The 17,691-nt window shown below is 38.9% G+C and overlaps 1 protein-coding gene across 1 annotated transcript in view; it reads left to right on the top strand.

Moving 5' to 3' along the window:
• The window catches only part of LOC145407043 (uncharacterized), a 129,817-nt gene that overhangs the window by 21,150 nt on the left and 90,976 nt on the right, over window positions 1-17,691 (top strand). The window contains exon 4 of the mRNA XM_080278067.1: window positions 13,951-14,072. Within this exon, the coding sequence (XP_080134193.1) occupies window positions 13,951-14,072 (122 nt within the window). The remainder of the gene's footprint in view (window positions 1-13,950; window positions 14,073-17,691) is intronic.

Below are 17,691 nucleotides of genomic sequence, written 5' to 3'. Positions count from 1 at the left end.
TAGCATGGATAATTAATTAGATGCATCAAATTGGGCTGTGAAACTTAGGAACACAAGTTACTGTTTGAGGAGAGTGACAGCGAAGATGATATCTGATACGAAAGGCTAAAAACATCTTAGCCCCTCGTTGCTTTTAAGTCAGTTTTTACCTTCCAAGGAACCTTGATTGTGAATCATGATTGTTTTGAGGAAGTTTTGCAGTACTGTATTTGAAATACGTATATGGTGAATTAGTTAATATGACAATAGTTGAAAGAGGCTGCTGCCGAGAATGTGGCTGTAGAAATGGCAAATGGTATTCTGGGATTGGGGATGAAGTTAGAGTAATTTTACAAATGCTAATTTTTGCAATGGATTGTAAAGAAACCAAATCAAGTGCCCAAGCCATCCTTTCATGAGGTGATGTCATATGAAGTTTTTTTTTTTTTTAAATCAGACAGGACTTCCAAATTTATGATTTTTGAATATGACTCTCAGATCCATCAGTCTCCTAAACAGAACATGATATGGCCCTGTTTAAATAATCTGAAAAGGGATTTAGAATTACCAGAATGAACAATTTCTGCAGATGAGAGTGCTGCTGTACAAATGATGCTTTGGTGGATGCAGTATGGTACCTAAAAGAAAAAAGATTTGGTGTACAGGTTTTCATGTTTTATAAGTATGAAACTGGGTATGTTTGTTATTTGTACAGTGAAAAGTACACCATGCTCTCCTGACAGATAAGATCACACAGTGTGTTCGCAGGTTGTGTCCCTTACCAAACCTGTGAAGATTAAGGGCTCTGCCTGATTGTGGATAGCTATTACACATCTCCACAATGGAGTGACTGAGATACAAATGAATGTTAATTCCTTGTTTAACTCACTTTCACCTGACATTTTTTCATTATAAAACAGGTTATCAGCAAAGCGTCGCTAAATAATGCACAACTGTTCAGTAATGAGTTGTCAGGAGGTGCATTATTCTTGGTATATCACTTATTTCTTGTAATGGGTTTGCACTTTACCATCTCATAATGCAATTCACTTAATAAAATACTTTTTGATAATTCATCTGCAAAATTGAGTGAGAAATTACTGTACAGTATAGCGTATGAAACAGCCAAATTGACAAGAGAGGCATGACTTTGGACATCAAAGAAGTATACACTGAAGAAGAGGGAGATGGTGTCCTACAAAGAATGTATGTTCATAGCTATCAGGTGCACTGTACCCTGCACATTGCTACAACATTGGGAGTAGAAAAGCAAAGAGAAGTGAAGGTAGAAGCTAAACTGTGATGAACTTAAATAACAACACTTTGGGGGAGTAGCAGGGCATAGTGGATTTCCCTTTAGCAAAAAAGTGAGGGAAGAAGGTCCATGGCTTGTCAAATAAAGTGACAGCATTCATCTGGGAAGTCTTTCTCTTATGTCTCCACTGTTATTCTCCCGAGCATCTTGCCACTGTATAAATGTTATAAGCTGATGGATACAGACACATATACAAAACACATGCAGCATACAACATACAACACACATGTGTGGGAGCTGACAACACTTAACTGGAGTGACATTATACTTGGCCTGAACCAAGAGTGATGTCACACAGGCCTATGTTGTAGCTGTCTCTGATGCCATTTCAGTCAGAAAAGTCATAATTTCACCTATCATGGTAATAAAAAACACACAAAAAAAGATGCTTTACTCAAGGGACCACTCTACTATGAGATAATCTTGCACCTTCTAGACTTGGCACTGTAGGATTCATATATCTTGTATGTGAAAAGTGGTAGAACAAGCAGCCCTCAGCACTACAGAATGCAACTCATTGAAGAGATTACTGATATCAAAATGCCATACAACTGAATTCTTCCCCAAGTCTAACAGATTTCCAGGAAAGGATTCATCCCCACTCTGCCTGACTAAAAGACCCTTCCTAGATATTCTGTTACTAAGAGAAGCAGTCAGTTCAACAATATATGTTCAAAAAAAGTGACATGAAACAAGTTTGAAAGGAAAGCAGACACAATACTGTATTTCTGGCCTGACTTTTACATTTGTGTTGATCTTGTTTTCATATTTGTTGATACGAAAGTAAATCTGTAGATCAAAACGCATATTTCTTCAAAAGCAATGGTGACCATTTTCTGTTTCATACCTACATATATAGTGTTTTGAACAGTAGCAGTATGTAAATTACAGCTGGTCCTTGTTATAAATCAGAGTGGTTTTAAAAAATATTGCAATGTCACAATTTGCTACATGAAACTGATACTTCAGATTTTCAAAACTGGCAGTGCAATTTAGAAAAGTGATTAAACTTGAATAAGCAATTTTTCTTCATTGTACATTATGGCTGATTGCAAAAACTGACCAAGAAGGTGTCATTATGGAGGACTTTGTTTTAAGCTATGTGCATTTATTTACTGTTTTTTTATATAATGGATCCTGAAAATGTTTATAGTCTAGTTATTAGCATTAATGTGCACAGTATATTTACGTGTTCTTATACATATTTGTATTTCTTCTTTTGCAAGTTGTCAGACACTTTATTTTGTTTAATTCATTTTTTTACACGTGGAAGTACTAAGGATATACAATTTCTTGCAATTTGCTGTAAAAAGGAGAATAATAGCATAAAAAGGTTTAGTGTATGATATATATATATATATATATATATATATATATATATATATACTGTATATTATTGCTCACGTAATGCCACTCAGGGATGAGTGAGGCTGGTCACTTTCATCTTAAATGCCAGGATCAACTTTCCTAGCCCCGGGCTCCTACGCTCCTCATGGGGCAATGTAGGATTAGATGATGGATGGATGGATGGATATATATATATATGTGTGTGTGTGTGTGTGTACTGTATATATATATACTGTATATATATATACATATATATACAGTAGAACCCTGGAATTCGTACACAATTCGTTCCTGGAAGCTGTACGAGTTGCGAATTGTTCGAAAACCGAATCTTTTTTTTTCCCTAAGGAATAATGTACAGTAATTTGCATTAATCCGTTCTTTAGTATGGATGAAACGGTAGATTTCGCCATACTATAATGTATGGCAAGATCCGGAGACACTGGTTTCACTTTCAAAGTCAGACTTTGCAATGAGTTCTTTTTCAGCTCAATTGTTGTTCTCACTGCTTTACTTTTAGCTTCAGCTGACTCACTAAACTTCTCAGGGCCCATGATTATGTACAGTTTTCTGTCGAAAATACGTAATTCATCACAAAGTTTAATCGAGCCTGTATGACTGATGCATAGCTGGCAGAAGACAAAGCCAGACTGGCGACCATGTGGCACCTATGACGCCGCATCTCTTAGTGCAAATAACAGGTCACTACGAAAACTGGAGCAATTTTTGGACGAAAAAGCAGTACGAAAACCGAGTTGTACGAGTTAAGAGGCGTACGAATTCCGGGGTTCCGCTGTATACATGTGTGTGTATATATATATATATATATATATATATATGTACAGGTGTTCCTTCCCTAACACGGTCCTTTGCTTCCGCACCATCCTTGCGTTAGACAAATGTCGAGTTAGAGGGACTCTTGAAAACCCCTATTTTCTTCTGCACCCCTGCCCAGAGTCCACTTTTTTCCCCCCGTGTGGTGCAAAACTTTTTTATACCTCCCAATTTTAACCTCCTAAAAGCATTAATATGGTTCATGTGGTAGGTGGGGGTGTTCACCATCCACTCACTCAATGTAGTGCTGCTCTCGGGTGTCTGCCCTTTCTTCTCCTCCATCCTTCTTTCCTTCCATCCTCTTCTGTCTCCTTCATTTTTTCCTCGTCCTTCTTCCTACGGGTGACTTTACACTCCCTCCTCTGACTTTCTTTCCTTCATTCTCTCCTCTTACTTCTGCCTGTGGGTGACTTTAAACTGAGTGACAAGCCAAATGGTTTCCTGTACACTAGGAAACCATTTACTATGCTGGGTGGTAACCGTATAACCAAATTTTGGCTCCTGGTGGGTCAGTGGGTAATTATGGCACTCCAGTTGGATTGAGCCAATGAAGGTTTATATCCAATTGGTGGTTGGGGTTGATTGCTTATGTCATGCCACTCAGGGTTGAGTGAGGCTGGTCAGTCTCATCTTAAATGTCAGGACCAACTTGCCTAGCCCCAGGCTTCTACGCTCCTTATGGGGCAACGTAGGATTGGATGATGGATGGATGGATGAAAAAATACATTAGGTCAATACAGGACTTTTTTATTTATTGTACAGTACTGTACCTTATGTGAGAAGAGCAGACATGTCACTGGAGATGAGGGGGAGAACACACAATAAAATCCATCAGTCTGTTTCACCAGCAACACTCCAAATGTTACTTTCTAGGTCCTCCATAGGTTCTTCATCCTGCTGTTGCTGGATATCCTCTTGCTGTAGACTAGTGGCAGCTTGTCTGGCGAAGTAAATGAGTGATCAGTGACTGTTTACGGCAGTTTTCTTGGTCAATGTGCATATGATTGTAGATGCTAACTTCATCAACAATCTGTTTAATCACATTGTTACCTCTTGGAAAGGAAGGGTTGCAGTCAAAGATGAACTCCTTGAGAGACTCAGCTCGACTCAGGATTCAAATTACTGCGTTATGCTAACAGTGCCCACGTTAGAATGTTTATTTCCATCTGCAAAATCGTGCCACGTTAGAGCAGTATCGCGCTACAGCAAACCTTTTAAGGGGAGGAACACCTGTGTGTATATATATATATATATATATATATATATATATATATATATATTGCCAGACACTTAAATCCCTTATACGGGGTGGCCACAAACAAATCGCCTCCACTTCACCTTGTCCCCCGCCATTTCACTGCCCTGCTCCCAATTTACACCCTCCTCTTATATACCTCTCCACTCCATCCCTCCATCTCATCCTTGGCCTTCCCCTCCCTCTCCCCTCCCCCTGTATATATATATATATATATATATATATATATATACAGTATGTATATATATATATATATATATATACAGTATATATATATATATACATATATATACAGAACTTCTTTGGTCCGGACCCCTTTGATCCGGATTTCTGTTAATTCGGACAAAATTTAAAAATAATAAGCTCTAAAAATATGTTGAAAGTAATTCTAAAGTCATTTTCAGTATCGGCACGGAAAGCGATCGTCATTCGTTTAGCCTTGGATCACGCTAGGTCGCAACATGGGCGCCTGTTGAAACACACGCTAGCATTTGTTCCATCAACTAGTTCACCAGCCATTTATATTTTTACGCTATTTCAAAAGGTAATCCTCCTTACCATGCCTTTTCATGCAAGTGTAGCTTCTGCAATGAATAAAGGTGTTAAAAGGAGGAGTTTGCTTACATAAAAATGGGTCAGAATATTCTGCAGTGTTTAATGATTACTGAAGGTTATTTTTTGTACTTAAATGTGCTTCACTTGTACATCAAACCTCAGCTTCTTGCCCATATGGGCATTATCAATATGCCAAAGATGACAATGTATTTTTTGCCTACATAAGTTTTATTTTTATTCCATATATTACAGTCAATTAATTTATTTTTTTGCCTACATGGGCCTTAGTCACTTACTACAATTTAAAATGTAGGCTAGTTTCTTGCCATGGTCTAACCTGTAAATTATGCAATACAAAACTATCGTACATGATTAGTTTGGTTATTTTAGTATCCTTTCATCTTTTGCAGTTACGTAGGGGTGACATATGCCACGTATGTTAATAATTAACAAACATACCATATGTAGATAGTTCTTGGTATGAACTGGAGATTACCCTGATGGTTCGGACAATCTGCTAATTCAGACAACCCTTCCCCCCATATAGTCCGAATGAGAGAGGTTCTACTGTATATATATATATATATGTATATATATATATATACACTCAACCCTCGGCTATCACTCCCAATTGGTCTCGCTATGGCTGCGATATAGCCGAAACCGTGATTGCTGAATTGAAGAATTTATGGTAAAATTCTAATTGGTGCCATGACCTTAATATTTACCCCTAAGATACCCTTTTTGTACCACATATTAACATATAATAGTCCAAAAATGAGCGTGTTTTATGATGTGATCATGATTCTTATAAATACCTCTCACAGTTGATTCACTGATGTTATATTTCTTCCCCACACTTCAGTTGGTCTCACCATTGTCTATAAGTTTCACATTTCCAGTTTGTCTGCATAACTTAGGTTCTTCCTCTTCTTTATTTCCCTGCCAGGTGCCACAGCATTACTTTGGTGGGGGGACGGGGAAGGGGTATGTTGGCCATGGTCATATCACAAAAAAGGTTATTGTTCTTGCTATCTCTGTTCATGGTCTGAGGGTGTGCACTTGAATGGTTTGGCGGGCATGAGACTCGGTCGGGCGGCCAATCAGTGCTCAGCTGGCGCTGACGTCACACGACCAATCACGGAATGAATCTTTTGTTGGCTAGGCAGAGCACTGGAGCCCGGCATTTTTGAAATTTTCAAACATTTCCAGTGCGCGATAGTAGGCATTTAGTGCATGATAAAGATATTTGGGTATTCCTTTTATACAGGCGTGATAGCGAGATACTCTATACCAGAACCTGTGATAGCCAAGGGTTGAGTGTATATATATACAGTATATAGTACTGTATGTATATTTTTCATTTCTAGCCAAACTTCTTAGGTTACCACAGCTGAACAGGGAGGCTGCAATGGATCGTGCAGCGTGGAGAGCCGCCATTAGGTGACCAAGGCCGACACATGCAAGCATGTTGGAGCCTTTAAAAAACGAACGAAAACGTTTACATGGATTCATAGATCTGAGTTGATTATGACTGTTTTCGTGTTTTCTGAACAATTATGATGCTTTACAAATGCAGTGTCAGGTTGCATTTTTAAATTTAATTACCAGGTATTTAAATATTTATTGTATAGCTGAGTTCTTTAGGCTAATTAAACCAATGTATTGTATAACTTTTACCTTTTTAAATTATACTTGAATTGAACTATTGTGTGTATCAACATACCTTCGTATAAAATCTTCGAATTTTTAAAAACAGTTTTGGAGCATTTCTTAAAAAAGAAAATGAGGTAAGGAGTTAACTGATACAGAATTCCATGCTTGAAAAATACAATACAGTGGCATGTTTCTATACTCATCCCAGATTTTTGCAACCCCACTCACATGCAGATTATTTTTGCACCCATTTTTTTTTTTTTCCGCAAAGTCTACCGCACTTACATTTAGACAAACGAGCAATTGCAAAGTGAAAGTTTAAAACCAAGCATTGCAGCTACAGCACATTACAGAACAATTAGTGTTTGGAGGCTGTGTATCTCTGCCCTACTTTTCTGTTTTCACACCACATGCACTATCCCTTTCTCTTGTCTTGTTCATGTGTGGAATGTGCTAGTAACCCGTACTTGTGTGGTCTGGCAGTTTTTCATTCTCATTGCCTTCCAGGCACCCAGGCTCTGTTTCCTACAACATTTCTAGAGAGGTGTCTGTGTAGCAGTCATGTTTTATGTGAAATTGGGTACTGTATACTGTGCTGTACGATACAAACATATAAATGTGAGCACACCATACATTTTGTGATTGTAAGTGTTTATGTTAATGTTGTCTGTGTACAGTGATGTTGTTGATTATAATTAGTTTCATGAGTGGTAAATATTGAGAAAAACTATTGTAAAAATTGGTGAAGTGCTTGCAACTCCCTTTCTCCCTCCCCCCCCATTTAAACAAGTTTGAGGTCAAATTTGGCTGCCGTACTTGAATCCCCCACCCCTGTTTGTAATTTATGGGAAGATTTTCCCATTGTATGGAAAGTCATTGTTCACAGCTTTTCCCTTCTAAACTTTTAGAAAACCAAGATATGATTGTAAATCCCTGTTATAAACTGCTTATTATGATTTTTTTCTTGTCCTGGAGATTCAAGAAGAAATTTTCCTTGTAAAATTATATTGCTGCATATAGTGCTGATTTTACTAGTTCCTCTCAGTTAACTGTATTAAATGTAAAAAAATAACTATGGTATTTTGAACACTTCCGCAGCTTATAATGAGGACTGCCCATATCTGCTGTACAGTATTTTCTTGTGAATATTATTATTATTATCATTATCATTATTATTTTATTTATTTTTTTGCTATTAAAATAAGTTAGTCACATCTCCTGGATCACTACTATAGTTTCATTTTTGCGTTTTTTTTTTTTTTTTACCGATCACAGTCTTAAGGAAATATGCATTGCCTTCAATGTTGCAGATTAATTGCATTGATTGTGGTTAAACCGTGAGAAAAATAGAGGAAAACAGAATGGAGTGGCAGAAATACTGTGCTTCTCCTTATAGTGGAAGTGCTTAACAGGTGAAATTAAATATATTACGGTACTGTATTGTTCAGTATCTGTAAACAACATTTACCAGTGGATGTAACACACACACAAAAGAAAGCTGTATTATTGTTATTGTTTTTAGCTTCATGAAAATGTCTTACTGCATTAAATCTGCTTAAATAGCTGTTAATACAGCATTCTGATCAGATAGGGTAGTAATTCAAAATAAACTGAAGCATCAGTGGAACTGTTTAACCCCTAAACCACGGGCTTGTTTTGCTTTGACTTGCGTGTCCCGCGGTCATATTTGTGCTTCGACAGACCCCCTAAAAATATTTTGCCAAAAATCAGTTATTGGTCCTAGAATATTAAAATTACATATGCATATGGCACATACCTTCAGCTTTCTCCTGGGATGTTTGTTGAGCCTTCGTCGAGTACCGTAGGACTTGTGGAGACCTCCGAAGTTGGATAACGAAGTCTCCACTTTACACTTCCCGACAACCTGTAATATGATTATCACTAGAAACACTATTCTATGATTCTCAAATAGTTTGGAATCCATACTCCAGAAAAAAAAAAAAAACACTGTGAAAGCAATGAAAATTATGAGCGTGTATGACCTTCCTACTTCCGATCGTTCTCCGCTGGTGTTCTGTCATTTATTATTCATAAAAACACCCATACTTTATATTTCTATTACTATATAACACTTATATATATCTACAGTCTTTATTCATAAGTTTCCTTCAGTAATAGTAGTATATTGTCACTGTAGGTATTCAGTTTCTCTTTCAGTAAAATACGTAGCATTCACTTTCTCGTCCTGTATACTAGCGTTGAGAGTGAATCTGTCACTTTCACCTTCACTTTCATAACTCATAGTATTCATACATGCTAGAGTGAAACTTTCACTTTCATTACTCCTAGTATATATACTCGTATTCGTATATTACTACTCATTTACATTTCTATTTACATTCTCTGTTTTATTTACATTATATACATTTCTTGTTTATATACACTGTGTTAGGCACTGTCACTTGCAGTAACTTATAAAGCTATTTTCCACTGTTCACTTATATTTACATTCTTTGCTTTCACTTGCTGTTTACACATTATTTACACATTATTTACATTTCCACTTGCACTGTTTTACTCACCAGAAAGATTGTAGTCACTCTCTTATCATTTTCATTGACAAATTAGCCAGTTCACATTCCACAGCAGTCACTTAGCCCTTTACCTATTTCTACACGAGGTTTAGTATGGGGTAGAGGTCACAGGGCCCTTTGCATGGGGCTAAAAAGCAGCGGAATTTGACAAGCGCGAATCCGATGTGCTTTCACCTTGAAAGACAACAGTAAACTGAGTACAGTGTGTGGTGGCCTGCCTAGGGGGAGTGCAATGCTGCCAATCTCAGCCTGGTGACAGCTGCTAATATATACGCTATGAAATGATTGGCAGGAAATCTAGACAATACATAATAAATTACATAGTTCCAGGTGAATGTAAATATCACTTTGGGTTCTCCCTTCCCTCCTTATATGTATTTTTATTATGAGAATAAATTATATGGCATGTTTCAAGGGGAAATAAACAGCGAAAATTAGCGAACGAGTGCACGTGAGGTGTTGTCAGGTGATAATTAGCCAATTCCAGGTGTATGGCACTATCGCTTACCTTATTTCTTTTTTGTATATATTGGTATAAGAATAGGGCATAGGGCTTATTTCAATGGATGAAATCAGTGGAATATTCCAGGGAAGATTTACTTAACCCTTACACCGCGGACTTGTTTTGCTTTGACTTGCGGCTCCCGCGGGCATATTCGCGCTCCGACAGACTCTCTAAAAATATTTGCCAAAAATCAGTTATTAGTCCTAGAATATTAAAATCACATATACTTATGGCACATACCTTCAGCTTTCTTCTTGGGTGTTTGTTGAGCCTTCGTCGAGTACCGTAGGACTTGTGGAGACCTCTGAAGTTGGGTAACGAAGTCTCCACTTTACACTTCCCGACAACTCGTAATATGATTACCACAGCCTGATATTATCACTAGAAACACTAATCTATGATTCTCAAATAGTTTGGAATCCATACTCCCCCAAAAAAACACTGTGAAAGCAATGAAAATTACGAGGGCGTATGACCATCCCACTTCCGATCGTTCGCCGCTAGTGTTGTCTATTATTCATAAAAACACTCACAGTTTATATTTCTGTTACTATATAACACTTATATATATCTACAGTCTTTATCCATAAGTTTCCTTCAGTAATAGTAGTTTATTGTCACTGTAGGGATTCAATTTCTTTCAGTAAAATACGTAGCATTCACTTTCTCGTCCTGTATACTAGCATTGAGAGTGAATGTCACTTTTACCTTCACTCTCATGACTCATAGTATTCATACATGCTAGAGTGAAACTTTCACTTTCATTACTCCTAGTATATATACTCGTATTCTTATAATACCACTCATTTACATTTCTATTTACGTTCTCTACTTTATTTACATTATTTACATTTCTATTTTATTTACACTGTGTTATGCACTGTCACTTGAAGTAACTTATAAAACTATTTTCCACTGTTCACTTATATTTATATTCATTGCTTTCTTGCTGTTTACACATTATTTACACTTTATTTATGATTCCACTTGCACTGTTTTACTCAATAAAAAGATCATAGTCACTCTTTATCAACTGTCAGCCCTTTACCTCTTTCCACACAAGGTTTAGTAGGGGGTAAAGGTCACAGGGCCCTTTGCATGGGGCTGTAAAGCGACGGAAGTTAGCAGGAGCAAATCAGACATACTCCCAGTTTCAAAGATGACAGTGGACTGATAGTGGTGGCCTCCTGCCGCCTGGCTAGGGTAGGTCCAATACTACCAACTTCAGCCCTATGAGACCTGCTAATATATAGCAATGAAATGATTGGCAGGAAACCAAGACAATACATAATAAATTAGGTAGTTCCAGGTGAATGTAAATATCACTTAGGCTTCTCCCTTCCCTCCTTATATGTATATTTATTACGAAAATAGATTATATGGCATATTTCAAGGGGAAATAAACAGCGAAAATTAGCGAACGAGTGCACGTGAGGTGTTGTCAGGTGATAATTAGCCAATTCCAGGTGTATGGCACTATCACTTACCCTATTTCTTTTTTGTATATATTATTTGGTATAAGAATAGGGCATAGGGGTTATTTCAATGGATGAAATCAGTGGAAAATTCCATGGAAGATTTACTTAGCATAGAATACAGTGTGGTGGCCTGCAATAATTAGGTAGTTCCAGGTGAATGTAAATATCACTTAGGCTTCTCCCTTGCTTTCTTATATATATTTTTATTACAAAAATAGATTATACGGCATATTTCAATGGGAAATAAACAGCGAAAATTAGCGAATGAGTGCACGTGAGGTGTTGTCAGGTGATAATTAGCCAATTCTAGGTGTATGGCACTCTCACTTACCTTATTTCTTTCTTGTATATATTATTTGGTATAAGAATAGGGCATAGGGCTTATTTCAATGGATGAAATCAGTGAAAAATTCCAGGGAAGATTTACTTAGCGTAGCACGTCCGGGCAGGCGAGAGGATAGGGTAATGGAGGGGAGGTAGGGAGGGGAGTCAAGAATGGGGAGAAATGGCTAAATTGTCAACAATGGATGGGAGTACAGATGAGACTAGGAGTGCTGACTAGTGTTGGACATTGGCAGTACTGATAGATGATACAAGCCACCACTTCAAAGCCCGGGCGAATTCAAAATAACACAGAATCACAAAAGTGTTGCCCCGCGGTATGATCCCTTGCTCCCAAGCGTCACGAAAGTGACGCCCCGCAGTTAAGGGGTTAACGTAGCACGGCCGGGCAGGCGAGAGGAGAAGGTAATGGAGGGGAAGTAGGGAGGGGAGTCAAGAACAGGGAGATGTGGCTAAATTGTCAAGAATGGATGGGAGTACATATGAGATTAGGAGTGCTGACTAGTATTGGACATTGGCAGTACTGATAGATGATACAATCCACCACTTGAAAGCCCAGGCGAATTCAAAATAACACAGAATCACAAACGTGACGCCCCGCTGTATGATCCCTTGCTCCCAAGCGTCACGAAAGTGACGCCCCGTGGTTAAGGGGTTAAGGGTAAATTAAACTAAAGGAACGAGAACTGTTATGAAAAGTGTCGTATTCAGAAGGACAGCACCTGATGGTTAGGAGTGATTAAATCTGAAAACTTTGGATTCACAGACAAAACTTCATTGCTGAAAAATGCTGGCTCACTGGTTATGAGAGATTGAGAGAAAATAGTTGTACCTTACAATGAAACATTGCTGATCATATCTTCCAGTCTGTTTAGGGTTTAATATTTGGTTATTAGGCAGAAAACTGAATGTAAGCTCATGGGCCCTGAATCACTTACATTTATTCCCATGGTTATGTTATTTGGTTCTTGCAGATTTTCATTATTGTGGTAGTTTGGCAGACCAATTAACCGCAGTCAGAGGAGTATGACTGTTCAGAATTAGCATATAAACCTTCCATTGTTAGCTGTGAAGCAACACACAGTACCTGTTGCATGGAAAATATATTTTGGAATAACCTTGACCAATGAGGACTGCATGTACCCCTAGTACCTGAACCAAGCTTCTCAGATGGCGTGGAAATTTTAATTGTTAATGTTTTGATAATATTTTTGGAAACTGATGCAGTACAGTAGTAAACAATAAAAATTTTCATTTTAATTGCTATTTTACAGTAACATAATATATTTTGCTCAATTCTAGCTGTGTCAAGACCTTTTATTTAGCTTATGAGAGACTGAACTAGAGGGATTGGATGTAACCTTCAGTCCCCCCCCCCCCATTACTCTTAAGTAAAATTTTTTGATGAATAGCAATAATAAAATTAAAAGTGTGTTGGCAGACTGAAGAAGTTAATTGAGGTAACAGTATCAGTCTCCCACTGGGCATGTTAGAATTCGTACTTACTTTGGGCAGTTGGGTGGTTGTGATTCAGCTAGTCTGTACCATATTATGCTACTGAAACACTATTATTAATTTAACTTTCTTATTTCTGGATTTTAACCCAGCCTATGTATAAGTGGAAAATAGGGTTAATACAGAAATACTGTGCCATTTCACTGAGTATGCTGTTGATACTTCTCCCACATTTGTATTTTCTCTTCTTCTTTGTTATGTACACCTGAGGAAAGTTCTGCGTTAAACACTCACTCACCGCTTCTAAATAGTAAATGTGAGACAAGTGGTAGCGAAGCAGTAGCCAACATTCATCTATCTGGTCACTGTGTGAGAAGGATGGGGATGGAAGAGGGAGGGGTACTTACTGTCATCTCCCCCTGCCTTCCTCCTCCCTTAACCTCTCCCTTCCCACACAATGGCACCAGACATTTGAGTGTCTGGCTACTGCTTCACTAGTGGTTGCCTCACGCATAAAGGTCCGAACTGGCAGGCAGGTGTATAAGGCGGAACTTTCTTCGGCTGTACCTCATACTATTCTTAGGTGGGAAACAAAAAGAAAGTCAGGATGATGATGATGATGCAGTCTCAGTTTATTGTAAAAACAAAGTCTGATTGTTTATCTCATATTGCAGAGGGGTTTGCAGTAGACCAAGTGATTAGTCGATATAATGGACAAGTAACAGAGCGATCACTAGAGCCGTGGCAAGGAGAGCCCAATGTGGATGACTGTCTGGGGCTTGGTGACGAAAGCTCGGTAAGTGGCACATTGATAACTAGTACAGTAAAGCTAGATAATTGGCTTTATTCAGTAACCGTACAGTATAGTTTGGTAAAGATCCATGAATACAGTTATCTTCAGCAATACAGTCTACATAAAGTAGTTCCATCACATTTGTAGGACATAGTTCGTGTAAGGGTGCAGCCACACTTGCTTGAAACATGTGTTGGCAACATGTTTCAAACTGTGCCCGGAACTATGTTACAGACATGTTTGAAACACTAGTGTCTCAAACATGTTGGGAAGTCTGCTGGAATCATGTTGGTAGCACCGGTGTGGACGAGGCTTTGAGCTGCGAACATGAATCTAACACAGCAGTAAGCCATTACCGTTGACCATGATACCATTTGAAAATCTGTCTTTGACATCTTGAAGAAAATACAAAATTATGAACTATCCCCCACTTGCACCGGTAGCAGTCCAGTGTCATCTCTAACAAGGTCATTTACAAAATGATGTCCATCACCACAGGGGTTGACCTAATGTGATGGACGCACCCAAAATCGTTGATGAGCACGTATTTTTTGTCCCTGCTGTGCACATAATACAACCGTTGCGGCTGTGGCAAGTAAGGCGTCCTCCCTCATCGCCATCTTTCTGGGTACTGTCTCTCGCAAGTCTGGACCACATGACTACTTCACCTTTGTTTCGAACATGTCAGTGACTTTCTCGAAAACCATGCTCGTGACATTACCCATAACATGTCAGTGACATGTTGCTAACATGTTCGAGGCATGAATCTAACATGTCGCGAGCAGTGTTTCTGACAATGTTTGAGGGCAAGTGTGGCCGCATCCTAATGTGATGCAAGTTTGGTGAGCCTAGCTCTGTGGAAAAAATAGTATAGGGCAGTGGTACTCAAATGGCGGACCGCGGTCCGAATCCGGACCGTGACGAGTTTTGGAATGGACTCCAGCAACTTCCATCATTGAATGTTCAGTATCACCTTCGAATGAAAGAAACACAATATTTAGCATTTCTTGATGATTTATGTCTACAGTATGGTTCAAATAAATATAATTTCATCGGGTTGCCAGTTATGTTTTAACTACTGCAGTAATACCAACCTGTTCACTTGATGGTTACAATGCAAACGAGTGAGCCAACTGATCAACACAGAAGCTACTATTTTTTCCAACTACTCTAGGTTCACACATCAATCAAAGTAACATGAGTTTAAGACTACTAAACAGCATATTATTAATGTGATGTCATCAGCATTAAATATTGGTAACATGAGAACAGGATTCCTAGCCGTAGGAATTCTTTATTCATCAGGCTGCACTGCATGATCTAGTGCCCACAGATTGTTGTCACTGGCTTGTTCAGTTGGTGAACTGACGAAATGATACTGAAAAGTGTTAAGACTGGTTACTTGTGGTCGTTATGATGCTAAGGTGGTGGTAGTAGTGCTGAAGTGGCTGTGCTTATGTAGGGATGGTAATTGTAATTAGGGCAACAGAAGAATCGTTTTGTCTGCTTGAAAAGGTTGGAGTGTGGGGAATAGATTTTTGTTTCTTATTTAACCACCTTGACAACAGAGAATATCTACTTTCAAGCTTATTTCAGTTTTGCTCAGGGTATTAGCTTTCCACACAGTTTTGGTATATTTTAAGGAACTAATTAGTCTGTATCCTAAAATAAATGCAAGTATTTTATTCAATTATCAAATTTAAAGACAAGATTTTACATCTGGACCTTTGCCACATAGGATGATAGTATGACTGGACCTTCATAGAAAGTAACTGAGGAACCCTGGTTTAAGGATTTTGGTCATTTCAGTTAAATGGAGCTGGTTGGTCATATATACTTAATATGCTGGACTGAAGAATGTAATTCTAAATGTGTACAAAGAGAAGGGCGATGCCATGGAAAGAGGAATTTATAAGGGCATAAAATTTTTGGACCATATAATGAAGGCAATAGAGGGAGTTTTACAAGGTATAGTTAGAGAAAGAGTGAATATTGATGAGCTACAGTTTGGGTTTATGCCAGGCAAAGGGACCACTGATGCCATATTCATTGTTCAACAGCTTCAGGAAAAATATATAGGAAAGAAAAGGGATCTGTACTTCGTTTTCGTTGATTTGGAGAAGGCCTTTGACAGTCCCTAGAGAGGTGGTGAAGTGCACAATGAGAAAGCATGGGATCGAGGAGTGGCTGGTTAGGGTGGTTATGGGTATGTATGTAGGTGCTTGGACTCAGGTAAGGGTAAATGGAGATTTGAGTGTTGAGTTTTCTGTGAATGTTTGTGTGCATCAGGGGTCATTCTTGAGCCCTTTATTTCTTATCATGGTACTTGAAGCCCTCTTACATGACTTCAGAAATGGACGCTTGTGGGAGATGTTGTATGCTGATGATTTGGTGTTGATTGCAGAGAATGAAAAGGAGGTGGAGGAAAGACTTATTAAGTGGAGAGATGGCTTGGGGCGAAAAGGTTTAGGAGTACATACATACGTAGCTACATCATCTAATCCAGTGTTGCCCCGTGAGGAATATAAGAGCCTGGGGCTAGCCAAGTTGGTCCTGATATTTAAGATGAGTGTGACCAGCCTCACTCATCCCTGAGTAGCATTACGTGAGCAGTAAACCCCAACCACCTCTTGGATATATACCTACACCGGCTCAATCTGATTGGAGCGCCTTAATTACCCACTAAATCACCAGGCACCATAGTTTGGTTATATGGTTACCACCCAGTGCGGTAAATGGTTTCCTGGTGTACAGGAAACCATTTGGCTTGTCACTCAGTGTGGAGACACCTGTAGCCAGAAGGAAGAGGAAAGAAAGAAGGAATGAAGAACATAAGAGGGAGGAAGGAAGACAGGAAAGAGCAGCTGTCCAAGAGTGGCATTACATCAAGTGAGTGGATGGTGAGCACCTCCAACCACGAAGCAGCAAATGCAGATAAATCAAAAGTGATAGTATCCAAGTCTGGTTGCAGTACTGTCAAAGAAGAGGGAGAATGACCATGTGTTATGTGCCACAAGGGCATTGGAGGTAATTCTGTCTTGTCAGTGTTTGTGATAAGCAAGTGCATAATAAATGTGGTGGTATTAGAGGTAGACCGTGAGATGATGCTGATTTTCTGTGTGTGGTGTGTTTGGGAGAACATGTGGAGATCTTCAGGCATGAAAGGATTGATCTTGCTGATGAGTCTCTTGAGTGTGTTGAAGAGTTTTGTTATTTGGGAGATGTGTTATGTGCTGGAGGTGGGGCTGGAGCTAGGTTGTGGCTAGAGGAGTGGTTGGAAGAAGTTCAGGGAGCTGTTGCTGCTCCTGTCACTGAGAGTGCTCTCCCTCTATGCAAAGGGGCCTTTGTATGCAGCATGTGTTAGTAGTGTAGTTCTGTAAAGTGGTGAGACGTGGGCAGTAAAGGAAGAGGATATTCGTAGGCTAAAACTTACAGAAATGACAATGGTTAGGTGGTTGTGCACAATGTGCGGTGCGTCCCTGAGTGAACGGCCTGGGGTGGCTAGGTTTACAATGGAAGAGTTGAGAGGTAGATTGAGATTGGGGTGTATTGGTATTGTGATGAGGAGAGGAAGATTGAGATGGTTTGGACACTTGGAGAGAATGGAGGATGATAATTAGGT

The sequence above is a fragment of the Coenobita brevimanus genome, chromosome 72 (assembly GCF_032717465.1).
Source record: "Coenobita brevimanus isolate Jiangsu-jjx chromosome 72, ASM3271746v2, whole genome shotgun sequence".
NCBI lineage: Eukaryota > Metazoa > Arthropoda > Malacostraca > Decapoda > Coenobitidae > Coenobita > Coenobita brevimanus.
This window is presented reverse-complemented; position numbering and strand designations above follow the sequence as displayed.